Source organism: Gracilinanus agilis, chromosome 1, assembly GCF_016433145.1.
Source record: "Gracilinanus agilis isolate LMUSP501 chromosome 1, AgileGrace, whole genome shotgun sequence".
NCBI lineage: Eukaryota > Metazoa > Chordata > Mammalia > Didelphimorphia > Didelphidae > Gracilinanus > Gracilinanus agilis.
In genome coordinates, this window is record NC_058130.1 from 94797242 (window position 1) to 94813077 (window position 15836).

At 43.9% G+C, this 15836-nt stretch overlaps 1 protein-coding gene across 1 annotated transcript in view; it reads right to left on the reverse strand.

The window, feature by feature from the left end:
- Positions 1–15836, reverse strand: part of OBSCN (obscurin, cytoskeletal calmodulin and titin-interacting RhoGEF) — a 301647-nt gene that overhangs the window by 250289 nt on the left and 35522 nt on the right. Inside the window, exons 7-13 of the mRNA XM_044676976.1 lie at positions 15345–15620; positions 12457–12729; positions 6585–6860; positions 4843–5118; positions 3959–4234; positions 1552–1827; positions 8–243 (exon numbers count right to left, since the gene is read on the reverse strand). Coding sequence (XP_044532911.1) covers positions 8–243; positions 1552–1827; positions 3959–4234; positions 4843–5118; positions 6585–6860; positions 12457–12729; positions 15345–15620 — 1889 coding nt within the window. The remainder of the gene's footprint in view (positions 1–7; positions 244–1551; positions 1828–3958; positions 4235–4842; positions 5119–6584; positions 6861–12456; positions 12730–15344; positions 15621–15836) is intronic.

Sequence of the window (15836 nt, forward strand, 5' to 3'; positions counted from 1 at the left end):
CCCCAGCCTCACAGATGTACTCCCCAGCATCCTCCTTCCCCGCCTGCTGGACCACCAGCTGCCGGCTCTTGCCCTTGGCCTCCACGTGCACCTTCTGGCTGAGGCTCAGTTTCTTCCCATCCTTGTACCAGGTCACCTCTGTGTGGGCCTGGGCCAGCTCACAGCTCAGGGTGGCACTGCCCCCTGCCACGGCCTCCACTTTGTTCTGTGTCTGCTGCTCCTTGGCAAACACCATGGCAGGCTCTGGGAAAGGGATGAACACAGAGTCATGTCATCATCGATGAGTCATCTTCTAGAGGCTGAAGCTTTGGAGGCCAGTAACTCTCGTTAGAATACACTGAGGTTAGACCTGGCACCTTCCAATGAGGGATGAGAGTACAGCTCTTGTTCTCTTAGGAAATGCATTTATACTGATAGAAGAAAAAGAGAGGGGAGTTCCAGAGGCCACAAGAGTACATCAGGGGAACCTCTGGATGCGGCGGATTGTCCTAAGGAATGGCGTAAAGAAATGAGGGGAAATGTACTAAAAACTCTTTAAAATACCATCAGAAATCCATGTGCAACCTGGACTGAATTGCTTGTCAACTCTAGGAGAGGGGAAGGAAGAAAGGAGGGAGATGATTTGGAAAACTTATGTGTAAATTTGTTATTAAAATAAAATAAAGATAAAACTAAAAAAAAAAAAAAGAAAGAAAAAAGAATTACCATTAGAGAATGGTAAACCACCAAGACTAAGTTTTCTCCTTTTGTAAAATGAGGAGGTTGGACCAGCTGACCTCTCTCTATGCCTTCCCAGTTCTGAGATCTGATGTACTCTGTTATAGGCATCTAGGTAGCATAGTGCCTGGATGGATAGTGCAAATCCAGCTGGAGACACTTACTAGCCATGTAACCCTGGACAATTCTCTTAACCTCTTTCAAGATTCATCATTCCCAAGTCCCTCTCAGCTCTGACATCCTATGAATCGTAGGCAAAGCATCATTGCCAGAGCATAATCCCAGAATAGAAAACTGTCTTAATTCCTTATCCAAATTAGAATCCAATAAACTAGGGATTGTTGCTTTTTGGGGTCTGGCCATACATATCTGATTATCTAACAGGAGATAGAGGAATAACTTGATATACTTTATGGAATGACTTCATCTTGGCTTGTGCATATTGTTTCTGTATAGCCAAAAGTCTCTGCTCCTGCATTTTCCTGATTTTTTTCAACATGAGGATCCATAGAAAACTTGACTCTGTCTAGAACAAAGCCTCTTTGGGGCTGTGGCCCCTTTCCCTCAAGCTCCCACTGCCATGGCAGCAGAGATTTCTAGTCAGGGGCAGAGAAGGCCAGGGGATGCTGGGGCAAGAGGCAGGGCTGGGTTGGGGAGGGGGTTACTGAAGGAAGCTGAGGGACCAAATGTCTGCCAAGGTGCCATGGTGTTATGTCAATTAAGTGACTATGTACAAGGAGTCTCTGAACCTCCTTCCTCTCCCTCTCTCTCTTTCTCTCTCTCTCTCTTTTTTCCTCTCTCCCTCTTTTTCTCTGCCCCCCAAGGATAACTGACCTTTGACGTCCAGGCAGAAGGTGACCTTCTGGCCCCCAGCCTCACAGATGTACTCCCCAGCATCCTCCTTCCCTGCCTGCTGGACCACCAGCTGCCGGCTCTTGCCCTTGGCCTCCACGTGCACCTTCTGGCTGCGGCTCAGTTTCTTCCCATCCTTGTACCAGGTCACCTCTGTGTGGGCCTGGGCCAGCTCACAGCTCAGGGTGGCACTGCCCCCTGCCACGGCCTCCACCTTGTTCTGTGTCTGCTGCTCCTTGGCAAACACTGCCACAGACTCTGGGGAAAGGATCAACACAAAGAGTTGAGGATAAGAAGCAGCTAGGTGGCTCTGTGGATGGAGAGCCAGGCCTAGGATTGGGAGATCCTGGGCTCAAATCTGGCCTCAGATACTCCCTAACTCCCCTGTAGGTCACCAAGCCCCCATTGCCTAGTCCTTGGTTGTTCTTCTGTCTTAGAACCAATACCTAGTATTGATTCTAAGATGGAAGGTAAGGGTTATTTTTTTTTAAGCATTGAGGGCATACCACAGAAGATTGGGTCACTTTATAGAAACTGAAATTTTTGGAATTAAACAAGTATCAGGCCAGAATGCCCTGAGTGACACCTTCTGTGAACTGACACTATAGCCCTGCTTGATTACACAATGGGATTGGTCACATGAGGAAAGAAAAGAGCTGAGTGCCAGGCATTCTAAGAGCTGTCCCTAAGTGGGAGGATTTCCAAAGGCTGCTAAGGACATCAATCAGAAGAAATCTAGATCTATAAATCACAGAATGATAGAATTTCAGAGGCAGAAAGCTCCTCAGAGGCTATCTGGTACAACCTATACCTAAAAAAAATAATCCTACTACAATATAACCAAGAAATCCTCACCCTGCTCTGCTTGAAGGCCACCAATAAGGAAGAAGCCATGCCCTCCCAAGGTGGGATGTTCCACTTTTGAATGGATAACTCTAGTCCTCAGGAACATGTTCTTTATGTCAAACTCAAATTCACTCCATTCAAATTTCTACCCATTGTCTCTAGTTCTTCCATCTGGGCCTGAATAGAACAAGTCTAATTCTTCTTCCTTGACTGCCTTTCAGATGGTCAAAGACAATGATCATAATCCTTCTGATTTTTCTCTTTTCCAAACTAAACATCTCTAGTTCCTTAAGACAGTTTTCACATGGCATGAACTCAAGACCATTCATTTATCTTTCTACTGCTTCCTTCTAATTTGAAATTTCCTAAAATGTGATGCCTTGAACTAAACATAATATTCTGGATAGTGGTATAGTAAAACAATTACCTCCTTATTTTTGAGAGATATACTGCTCTTAACATAGCCCAAGATTTAATTAACATTTTTTGTCTGCCATTATTCTTGTTGTTAAGTCATTTCAGTTGTGCCTGACTCTTCATGACCCCATTTGGGGTTTTCTTGGTAAAGACAATGGAATAGTTTGCCTTTTCCTTCTCCAGCTCATTTTACAGATGAGGAAACTGAGGCAGAGTTGAGTGACTTGCCCAGGACCACACAGCTAGGAAGTGTCTGAGGTCAGATTCAAATATTAAAAAATAAGTCTCCCTGGCTCCAGCCCCAGCACTCTGCCCACTGTACCATCTAGATGCCCTTGACTGCTGGCTGACTCCTAACGAGAGTCCATCAAAATCTCTAGACATTTTTTCCCAAAAATTTTGGTTTAATCACACCTCCCCAATCTTTTTCTTGTGAGTCTGATTTTTTGAACCCAAATGTAAGGTTTTATATTTTAAGATGTCATTTACCTGACTAAATGACAACATACTAGATTTAGCCCAGTATTCTAGCCTGTCAGGATCTCTTATGTACCCTAACTTCATCATCCTATATGTTTGCTCTCTGCCAGATTTTATGTACAAAGTGGATAGCATGTTATCCATGCTTTTATTTGTGTCATTAATAAAAATATTAAACAATTCAGGACCAAGAGCAGAACCATAGTGTATTCCACTGGATACTGCCTTCCCAAGTGCCATCCAGCCCCTAATGCCTGCTCTTTGGGTCCTCTCATTCAACCAGATCTGTCTTCATTTTTAGTACTAACATCTAACTCGCATCTCTCCATTTTTTATGAAGATTATCAAGAGATATTTATCAAACCCTCAGTGGATAGAGAGCCAAGTCTGGAGATGGGAGGTCCTGGGATTAAATCTTGATTCAGACACTTCCTAGCTATGTGACCCTGGGCAAGTCACTTTAACCCCCATTGCCTAGCCCTAAACACACTTCTGCCTCAGAGCCAATGCTTAGAACGAATTCCAAGACAGAAATTTGTTTTTTTTTTTAAACAGATATACAGGATATTTAAAAATCTTAGTGTAGAACTAAATGCACATGAATCAGAAGACATTTTTCCATTCCCTCTCCCCCAGGGGAGCTGACCTTTGACATCCAGGCAGAAGGTGACCTTCTGGCCCCCAGCCTCACAGGTGTACTCCCCAGCATCCTCCTTCCCCGCCTGCTGGACCACCAGCTGCCGGCTCTTGCCCTTGGCCTCCACGTGCACCTTCTGGCTGCGGCTCAGTTTCTTCCCATCCTTGTACCAGGTCACCTCTGTGTGGGCCTGGGCCAGCTCACAGCTCAGGGTGGCACTGCCCCCTGCCACGGCCTCCACCTTGCTCTGTGTCTGCTGCTCCTTGGCAAATACCACGGCAGACTCTGAGAAAAGGAGGAACACACAGAGTCAAGCAGGCAAGGTCCTAATTCATTTCACAGCAACCAAAAGTTGTAGAGATGCATTTTCAGAAGAGAATGTCCTCATGGTAGATACTGCAGAAATGTGGGAGGAAAGCCTAGGGAAACTCTTCAGACAAAAGAAGAAAGAAATTAATCCTGAGAACTTCAAGTGCAGGTTGAGAAGATTCCCTGATGGGAGAAAATTTTCTAAGGTCTGGATAAGAGAAATATGGGGAGGAATTCCAGAGCCAGAACTATGCCAAAAATTCTAAAGATTTTGCAAAGGAAATGGGTAGCTGGGTGGCTCCGTGGATGGAGAGCCAGGCCTAGAGACTGGAAGTCCCTGGGTTCAAATCTGGCCTCAGATACTTCCTCTCTGTGTGACACTGGGAAAGTCACTTCATCCCATTTGTTTGAATCCCCTGGAGAAAGAAATGGCAAAGCACTCCATTATCTTTGCCAAGAAGACCCCAGGGTCCATGGGATCACAGTCAGACTCGACTGAACAACAAATAAATCACCTTGCTGCCATCCCAACGGAATGCGTCATGGAACACCCCCCCCCCACCCAACTCCAAAAGGCTACCCACCTTTGATGTTGAGGTGGAAGGTGACCCTCTGGCCCCCGGCTTCACAGCTGTACTCTCCAGCATCTGCCTTGCCTGCCTGCTGCACCACCAGCTGCCGGCTCTTACCCTGGGCCTGCAGTCGAACCCTCTGGCTTGAGCTCAGTTTCTTCCCATCCTTGTACCATGTAACATCTGTCTTGGACTGAGCCACCTCACAGCTCAGGGTAGCATTTTCCCCAGATATCACCTGTACCTTATTCTGGCTTTGTTGCTCTTTGGCAAATACTAGGGAGGATTCTGGAGTAGGAAATTGGGAAAGGAAATAGGCAAAATTACTAAGTTCCCTGAAATTGGGTCAGGTTCAGACCTGTCCCCGTCCCACATCTGTCATGTCTGATGGGTGCTTTTCCAGTAAGATCCAGGAGATTGCCCCCAGCCCATCCCAACTCCCAAACTCTGCTCCAAGATGGGAAAGGGGGAAGAGAGCAGCTTGAAGCTCCTGGCTCTGTCTCCCTAGAATGTCATGCTTTTTTTTAGCACTCTTCCTTATATCTTATGCCCTGCCCGTCCCACCCCCAATAATAATTCCATTTCGTTCATCCTGATTTCAATAAATAATAAGAATCAGAGAGCTACTCTGGGACTTCGTAGAAATAGACCTAGAGATAAAAAGGAACCTTGACCCATAGAGTTCTCAGAGAAGAAAGCCATCTTGGATCCCAGAACATAAAATGCCAGGCCCAGAAGGAAATTTAGAGACTTCTAGTCCAACTCCCTCATTCTGTAGTCGAGGAAAAAGAAATTCAGAGGGGGAAAGAGACAAATGACAGAGGCAGGGCTAGAAACAGGTCTGATTGACATGAAATACCTACGTAAGAACAAAGGGGCCCACGGGACCCCTCGAGTAATGGGTCTGGATGAAATGGGATCCCCTTCCTTTATTCTCTGACTGAGGCTTGCTTAGTTAGTGGGATGCACTGAGGTTATTCGGCTTCATGAGACATCAAGGGCAGGAAAGACATGAAACCCCGAAACCCTCCAGGCTCCCCTATATCCACGCTTCTCTGTCTGGTGCCTGGTGGATTATAATGACTTGGAGTAAAATCTGGTTTCTCTGCGTTCAGGTCCTAAACTGATTTGGCTCCTGGGGGCACAAGGCCAAGAAAGCAAGAGCTGGTTGGGAAGAGGGGAGGACCCCAGGGCCCAAGATGCAGCCTGCTCTGCAGATCCTTTCCTTAGAATTGAAGCTCCTTGAGGTGGGAACTATTCTTTTTGTTTTTTCATAATATCTTCAGACCCTAACACCGAGTGAGGGGAGAGGAGCAGGGACTGGACCTGTGATTATTATCATAACAGTAATAATTCTATAAAGTTTACAAAGCATTTTATTTATGTTAACTTATTGGATCTTTGATTTGATTTTGTTGCTATGGGGGCCTTCTTGAGCCGGCAATGTTCCTCTTCCAGTGTAGTTCAGGACCTTCACTGAGAGGTTAGGGGATCTGTCCAGGGTTACCCAGACAGTATGTGTCAGGGCAGAGACTCAAATTTAGGTCTTCCTGGCTTCTAGGCTAACTCACTATCCACAGAACCATACTGCCAACAGCCCATAAAAAAGGGCTTATTCATTGCTTACTGATTAACTGATTGAATGATCCCATGAAAGGAAAGAAAGGAAGAGTAGCAGCCTGGACCCCTGGACCTCTCCCCATTCACCCTTTCACCCCTTTGGCCCTTCAGTGCCTGGTCTGTCCCCCTCCTACCTTGGACCCGGACATGGAAAGTGACATGGTCATCCCCAGCATGGCAGCTGTAGGTGCCCTGGTCGCTATGGGTCATCTGGCGAAGGATGAAGGTCCGCCGAGTGCCCTGGCTGTGGATCTCTGTCCTCTGGTCCTTCTTTACCTCCTTCTGCTCCCTCTTCCACACCACAGTCCCACCAGCCTCGGACACCTCACAAGCCAGCTCCAGCTGCCCCCCAGGGCTGACCATCACCTCAGGGGGGGACGGCGGCTTGTTGATAAATTTCACTGCTTTGTCTGTGGGGGGCAAAGAAATCAGGTGTCAGAGACAGCAGCTCCTCAGGGCTGAGGAAGGGTCTGAGGCTTGTTCTCATCTCCAGCCCACCACTCCCAGCCTCTGGGTGGGGCCGTGAAGTGACAAAAGCTAGACTAAAACCTGAAGAATGGAATTCAGCAAAAATAAATAAATAAACAAGCAAACAAATAAATAGATGAGTAGCTAAATGAATTAATTGATTGATTGATTAATAAAATAACAGAAAAATTCAATTCCACAAAATTTATTAAGTGTCTCCCCCTCCATGTGTAAGGCTCTTTGTCCTCAGACTCCAGGGATGCCAAGATTCACTGTCCAGAGGCAGCATAATGTATATGGAGCTGCCAGTGGGGCCCCAAAGACCTGGGGTTCAAGTCCTGCCCCTGACACTTGAGGATCAGAGTCCTATCTTCTTGAGGGTTCCTTTTCCTCCTCTAAATCAAGAGAGTCCGTCTAAATCATCTCTCAAGTCCCTTCTAGCTCTAAATGTATGATGACCTCAATCACAAGATTTAGTGCTAGAAGGGCTCAGAGATCATCCTGAAATCGATGACCTTTTTAAAAATATTTTGGTTAACTATTTCAATATAGTCGGTTTCCTTTGAAATTTTCGGTATTTTATTTTATACATTTAAAAACATTCTGAGAAGGGGCTTACAGGCTTCACATAGTCACAAGTTAGTTAGGACACACAAAAAAGTTCAGAAGCCCCAGAGTTTGACACGGACTCCCTCATTTTACTAATAAGGAAACCAAGGCCCAGAAAAGTGATTTCTATCACTTGTCTACAGTCATAAGGAAGCTAGGTTATAGAGTGGACCAAGGGAAGACCCGAGTTTAAATAGGGCTTCAGACACACTTACTAGCTACCTGCCTTAACCACTATATGCCTCAGTTTCCTCAACTGAAAAACAGGGAAAATGGATAGGGCCCATTTCCCAAGGTTGTTGTGAGGATAAAATGAGACAATGATTGTAAAGCACTTTGCAAATCTTAAAGTGTTATATAAATGCCAGTTATTAATATTAACACCAAATCCATTGCCCTTCTTAAGCCATATTGCCTCATGATTTCTCCTTCCCTTGTAATAATAAAGTAGTAACTATTCATTATAACCATAACTTTAAAATAGTAAACCATAATAACTACATGACTGATTTTATTTATTATGATAATTTTATTAATATCTGTTGTCATTAAGAAATTCTTCATTTATTGTTATTCAATTGTGTTAGTCATGTCTAACTTTGTGACCTGATTTGAGGTTTTCTTAGCAGGTGATATCACTTATCACTTTTCTTTTTTTCCTAATTTAATCTTTTTTCTAGTAAAATAGTCACATAATAACAGAGGAACGGAATGGCAAAGATGTAACAGATTTGCTTAAATTCCACTTAAATATTTAAATTCTAAAAATTTTACAAGTTTACAGATTTGATAGAAATTTGATATTTACAAAGCAAGTAATTCTTTACTATTGTCATTAATCCAATCAATAATATGATTAATAACCAGTAATGTTAAATGAAATTTAAGATATTAGAGTACTTCGCCATTTCTTTCTCCAGCTCATTTTACAGATGAGGGAACTGAGGCCAACGAGGTTAAGTGACTCGCCTATGGCCACACAGCTAATAAGTATCTAGGGCCAGATTTGAACTCAGGAAGATGAGTCTCCTGACTCTAGGCTTGATGCTCTACCCACTGAGCCACCTAGCTGCCCTCCTTCTCTCTACCAAACCATATTCTTGCTCTTCTGAAAATTTATCATCTTCAAGGAGCCTTTCCAGATCCAGAGTTTTGTCTTTATGGTTTTTGTTCATTTTGTTTTGTTTGTTTGTTTTTAGTGCAGATGTGATTTCATTGATATAGGGAACTTACCTGTGAGGATCTTCACTGAAGATCTATTGGAAGACCTCTAGTGATGGAAGACTCACTCCCTTACAAGGTAGCCTCTTCCATTTTTAGATAATTCCAATTGGTAGGGAATCAATTAGAGCAAGCCTATTTCTGCCTCTCTGAATCTTTTACTCTTAACTCCTACTACAACCATCTGAGACCAAGCAGAAGGTCTAATGCCTGTTCTGCAGGACAGTTCTTCATATCCTTGAAGACAACAATCATGTCCCCCAAAAATCTTTAGTTTCCTAAGCATCCCCAATTTCTTCATCAAATCCTCATAAAATGGAATTGAGAAGCAAGAAGAAACCAAGAAGCCACTGGCTGTATGTCTGTCTGCCAATACTCATGCCCTGTTGGCCAGTTCCCTCCTAAATATTAAGGACATCATAATGACAGGCACACTTCATTTCATTGTGCTTCACTTTGCTGCACTTTGCAGATATTGCATTTAAAAAAATAAATTGAAGGTTTGTGGCATCCATGTCGAGCAAGTCTTTCACTGCTATTTTTCCATCAACGTGCTCACATCATGTCTCTGTGTCACATTTTGGTCATTCTCACAATATTTCAAAAGTTTTCATTATTTTATCTATTGTGGTGATTTGTGATCACTGACCTTTGATGTTGCTATTGTAATTGTTTTGGGGCATCACAAACCACACCCACAGAAGCCCACTAATTTAATCAATAAATGGTATGTGTGTTCTCACCATTCCCAGCCATTCTCCTATCTCTTTCCCTCTCCTTTTTTTCTAAAGGATTTTATACTATATTTAAAAAAAAACACAAAATTTAAAAAAAAGAATCAGTCAATATGAATTTTAGGAGTCCTTACCTAAAGTCTCAGTACCCACTGGTCAAGCAGGCTTGCCTTCTTCCCTTTCAGCCTAAAGGCTTACTAAGGATTGCCAGAGGTGATTTGTGTTCTGAGTTCTTAAAATTGGACTTGCTCTGCCATATCCAAAACTTGGAATTTATCCAAGTTGTAGAAACAAGCTTTTACTACTCATCCACCAAATATCTCCCATTCAGATCAACAACAGCTTTAATTGCTGATTCGACCCTTTCAAACTCTAAAAATATTCATATAGCTTTATCATCAGAAGCACCAGGAATTTCAAATAGACAAGAAATTTCTCCTGGGTGTCCCTGTGTCCTGAGACACACGATTGAAGAATATTACAAAAACTTAGATGATAAAGCAATGGCAAAGTCTGAGTTGACTCAGACTCCAATTTTGAAAGCTGTTTTAGTGTGGATAAAATGCTATCAAACAGCATCCCATGCTACAGAGACATCTATTGCTAAAGGAAGAGTTGGCCGATAAAGCAAATTTCATTTTTGTCTTATTTTAATAAATTGCCTCAGCCACCCCAACCTTCAGCAACCACCATCCTATCAGTCAGCAACCATCGACATCTAGAGAACACCCTCCCCGCTGTGAAAAGATTATGATTTACTAAAGGATCAGAGGATGTTTAGCATTTTTTAGCAATAAAGTCTTTTTTTGGATCCACTGGAGAAGAATACAGTAAATTTGCCAAGAAAACCTCATGGACAAAGAGTCAGACACGGCTGAACGACTAAACAAAAAATTGTTTTTTTTAATGAAGGTATGTACATTTTTGTTGTGGTTTGGTTTGGTTTGGTTTGAAACCCTTCCCTCCTAATGCCACCTAACTCATTCTCCTGCCTCTATGTCAATAAGAATAGATTTAATCCATCAACCAACCTATTCTGAGGAGGATGAGGAAGCTGGTGGTCTATTTCACCTCAGAGAAAGCTCTCTGACATCCTTCCTCAGTCACCTTCATCCCTCCTTAAAATCTCTTCTGCCAGGAAGTCCTTTCTCAAGTGTAACCTCAATCCTTTCTGCTGTACCCCATTTTCTTCTCCCTCTTGTGGACTTTCCCTTGGAGACTCAAAACAGCTGCTCTCCATTTGCCTTAAAATAACAGTCCTGCCAGGTTCTTCCAATTTCACTCCTACCCTCCCAACCTTCCAATCCACCCCCAAGCCTGGCTGCAAGGGGACAGGTCAGTCAGCTGATGGCATCATGTTTCTAATGGTTTCTCTCTTCTGATTCCTTCTCCAGCCTTCTCAGCTGTCCTGGAGAAAAGACTTGTGGTGACACAAAGTAACAGGTGGGACAGACCAAAAAGCATAGCTGACCGGAGAGAAGGTGGGTGAGCTAAAAGAAAATTGGGGCCCTCATGGCCCGCTCTGGGAGATCTGTGCTGCCATCAAGCATTGTCCTATATTTGAAAGTCTTTTCTGTTCCATTTAGTCTCTTTAATTCTTTTTTTTTAAGTAACTGGGATTAAATTTTTTTTGTCTTATTTCTTTTTAATATTTTCCCATGTTTCCATGATTCATTTTCTTTCCCTCCCCTTTCCCAGAACCGATAAACAATTCCACTAGGTTGTGCAAATGTTATCACTTGATACCTGTTTCCATATTATTCACTTTAAAGTTGCTTGGGATAGACATGTAAACTTCAAAAACTCCCCAAGTTCTGTGACCAAGGCAAATTACTCCCTGTTAAGAGGATAAGAGAATAGAAGCCAGAAAATTTCTCTCTTCTTCAAATGAGAAAAATGACTGCTCCTCTTCTGATTGTTTTTTTTTTTTAATCCTTACTGTCTGTCTTAGAATCCATAATCCATATTGGTTCTAAAGCAGGAGTGGTAAGGGCTAGGTAATGGGAGTTAAGTGACTTGCCCAGGGTCACCCAGCTAAGAAGTATCTGAGGTCAAATTTGAACCCAGGACCTCCTGTCTCTTCCTCCTTTTCCTCCCACCTTAGGAAGTGTCCAAGGCCATAAGCCTGGATCTCAGTCCACTGAGCCACACACCCATTCTTCTTGATGAGAGATTTCAAGATGGGCATCTTAGTCAGGGAAAGGACACACATGGTAGCCCCCTCCTCACCTAGCTGGATGTCCACGGAAAAGTGTGCCCTGGCAAAGAGTCTCAAAAGCAAAGGACTCCCCAAAGAGACAGCAACACTGTTTTTGGAGCACTCCTGAAAGCCACCCTCCTGCTTCTCCCTGGCCAGTTCTGTCCAGCGGAAACACTGTAGAAGGGACTTCGAGGGGCCCATCGGGAGGATCAGTTTTATTACAACTAGGCTCAGGTCCTTCAACAAAGAGGGAAACCATGAGAACAGTTCCATGAGAGGCGCCCCCTTTCTGACAAAGGTCCAAATTCTATCATCTCATCAAGAAGAATGGCTGCTGGAGGTTCTGGGTTCCAATCTGACCTCAGTTATGTGACCCTGGATGAGTCCCTTAACCCCCATGGCCTAGCCCTTACCCCTCTTCTGCCTTGGAACCCGTAATTAGTGCAGAGTCTAAGATGGGAAGTGAGGGTTATGAAAAAAAGAAATACAAGGCTTGTGGAAGGTGGTGGTGAGGGTGATGGTAAGTCCTGGATTGGGGCCCTCTCAAGAACGAGAATTTAGAAGCAGACACTTCTAGGAAGGAAAGGAGAAAGAACAGAAGGAGAAGAGTTGGAGAAACGGAGGAAAGAACTGGCAGAAAATCAGAGAAGAGGGGAAGGGGGAAGAATGGAGAAAGGAAGGGAAAGGAAGACCAGAGCCGCTGGGACTCCATCCTCCCAGCCAAGTCCCCGTGCATTGTCGTAACACTCTCTCCTCCCGGATCCTCCTACTCACCAGAGACCTTGAGCTTGAACTCCAGAGTGTCCTCCCCAACTCTGCAGGCGTACGTGCCCTCATCCTGCCTGGTGACGGTGCCCACCACCAGGGAGTGTTTCGTTCCCTTGTCCTCCTGGAAGAGGCGCTGGGAGCGTCCCAGTTCGGTGCCATCCTTGTACCAGCGCACATTCACGTGGGCCTCTGATGTCTCACACTCAAACTGGGCCTGGCCCCCCAACACGGCCTCCACGGAGCCTCCTGCCACATCTTTGTGGAGGAAATGGACCAGATCTGAAACCACACGGTCCAAAAGGTAAGTGTCCTGGCAGACTGAAATCAGATCGATGTTAGGGGCTGGGCAGGAGGAGCGTGTCAGAGAGTGGCCTCACAGTACAGAGGCATTCTCATGGATCTTATTTTCAAGTGTTTATCCATATTATCTAGGCCAACCTCTCCCCCAAGGCAGGAATCTCCTGTCCTCCAATACCAGCCATGACAGAGAGCTCACTACCTCGTAAAGGAATCCATTCCATCGTGGAACAAAGTTTTTTTTTTTAAATGAATAGTTTTTACAGTTTTTAATTTTATTTTTTCCTACATTTTAAAAATAATTTTGAGTCTTGAATTCTCTCCCTCTCTCCCCCCGAGATGTAGGCAATTTTTATATAGATTTTACATGTGCAATCATGCATGTAAAACATTTTTGCATATTAATAAGACTAGTGTTAAAAATTGCCTTTATATGTTATTGAGAAAAAATAAAATGTAAATAAAATGTCTATTAAAAACAACTGTTGGGGGCAGCTGGGTGGCTCAGTGGATTGAAAGCCAGACCTAGAGACAGGAAGTCCTGGGTTCAAATCTGCCCTCAGACACTTCCTGGCTATATGACTCTGGGCAAGTCCCTTAACCCCCATTGCCTAGCCCTTACCAATAACACAGTATTGATTCTAAGACAGGTGAGGGCTTAAAAAAACAAAACAAAACAACTTTTAAACAATGATACATGTAAAAACCCAGTGGAATTGTTCGTTGGCTCTGGGAGGGAGGGAAAGAACAAAAATCATGTAACCATGGAAAAATATTCTTAATTAATTAAATGAATTTTTTAAAAAAACTGTTAAAATGATACATGTATAACCCAGTGGCATTGTTTGTCAGCTCTGGAAGAGGGGAGGGAAGAACATGAATCATGGAACCATGGAAAAATATTCTAAATAAATAATATATATATATATATATATTTAAAGTTTTTAAAGGAGGAAAAAAAAACCTGTTAAAAAGTTCTTTGTAATACTGAACTAGAAATTTGCCATCCTGTAACTTATCTGTATTGCTTTGATTATTATTCTTGGGGACTAAAACTAATCTCTTTTTCCTAAGGTAAGCCCTTCAACTGCATAAAGACTGCCATTGTCTCCCATCTAAGTCTTTCTTCCAGGTTAAACATCCCTTGCTTCCTCAGTGAAACCTCAGATGATGTGGTTCAGATCCCTTCACAATTCTGGCTGCCTTTTTCTGGACATATTCTGCTTTGTCAGTGTCCTTTGGAAAGTGTGGCCTGAAGATCTGAACATGGTGTGGTCCAGGTGTGGTCTGACCCTTCTCTGCTCTGGACATAAGCCTAACATCTCAATCACATTTTTAGCAGTGAGCTCACATTATTGTCTGACAGTCAGTGAAAACCCCAGGTCTTTTCTTATTATTAATTTTGGATGAAATTTAATGTTAAGCATACATATAATCAATTAAACTTGCGTTACGACTATTTATATTTAAATACATCATAACTGGTGCAGATAGGTGGCTCAGTAGATTGAGAGTCAGGCCTAGAGACATGAGGTCCTGGGTTCAAATTTGGCTTTAGAAACTTCTTAGCTATTTGACCCTGGACAAGTCACTTAACATCCATCCTTAAATGCTCTTCTGCCTTGCAACTGATGGATTCTAAGACAGAAGGAAACAGGTGTTGTTTTTTTAATATCATACAATTTTTTTCAGCAACTTGTTCTTGTGAAGTATATCAAGGCCTCTCTTCTTAATGAAAATATTGAGAAAGAAATTTCTCCAGTCTGTTCCAAAACTTACCTGGAGAAAGAAAACTTTATCTGTATTTAATCAAATTTCTTAGAAATCATTTCCTCCACTAATTTCCTCCATATTCACACTCCCATTATGGTAACTACTTTCTTTCAAGGAATAAATAATAATACATATAAATAAAATATAATAAATAAATAAAAGGTTGGGAATAAAATCTAGAGTTCCAGAAAGGGGTCTCCAGTTCTACATCTTTGAGAAACTCACTTCCTTCTTTTGGTCTTTAAAATGGAGAATCATTCTTGCCCTGTCAAATCTGCACCCTTTCCCAAGTCTCATGAAGAGAAAACAACATTAACTCATAGTGCCCCAGGCCTGGAGTCAAGAAGACCTGAGTTCAAATACAACCCCAGATATGTATTATCTGACTGTCCCTGGGCAAGTCAACTTAATGCTGCTTGCCTCAGTTTCCTTGTCTGTAAAAATGGATATGATAACAGCACCTCCCTCCCGGGGTTAGGATAAGGCTCAAATGAGATAATAATTGTAAAGCTTGGCACATATTAAGTACTACATAAATGTTGGCTATTATTACAAAGTCTTCCCTAGAAAAGCCATATGAGGTAGGTTGAAAAAACAAACATTTTACAGAGGAGGGATCTGAGGATCGGAAAGACGAAGAGCCCGCAAATGATAGGGATCGTTTCTAGGGTCAGGGGCCAGGAAAGGGGTGGGGGAGGAGCCCGCATCCCAGAAGCCTCTCACCCTCTTGGGGCCACGCCCTTCCGGCGCGGAGAAGCCACCCTCGAGCCTCGATTCCCGCCCGCCCCAGCCCCGCGCGCACTTACGCACGCAGGCGCACGCACCTTGCACGCAGAGCTGGTAAGCGATGCGGTCCCCGTGACTGAGACACTCATAGAGGCCGGCGTCGTCCCTGGCCACGTCTCGCACCCGCAACACCCGCCGCTGCTCCGTGGCCTGGAGCTCATATTTGGGCCCACTGGGCAGGGCCCGACCGTCCTTCAGCCATGTCACAGCCGCAGCCTGGTCGGACAGCTCCGCCAAGAGCTGCGCCTCCTCGTGCAGGCGGGCTGAGATCTTCTGCACCGCTGCGGACTTGTTGGTGATGCGCACCGGAGCGGCTGCGAGACCCACCGGGGAGGGAGGAGGGAGAGAGACGAGAGAGGGGCAGAGTTAAGAGGGGGGAGAGAGGGAAAGCGGGGGAAAGAACAGAAGGGAGATAGGGAGGGAAGGGAGAGGAAAAAAAGGGAAGGAGGAAAGAAGAGAGGGAAGGAGGAAGGGAGGGGAAAGAGGAGGAGGAAAAGAAGGGAGGGGGAGGAAGAGGGAGGAGAGGGGAA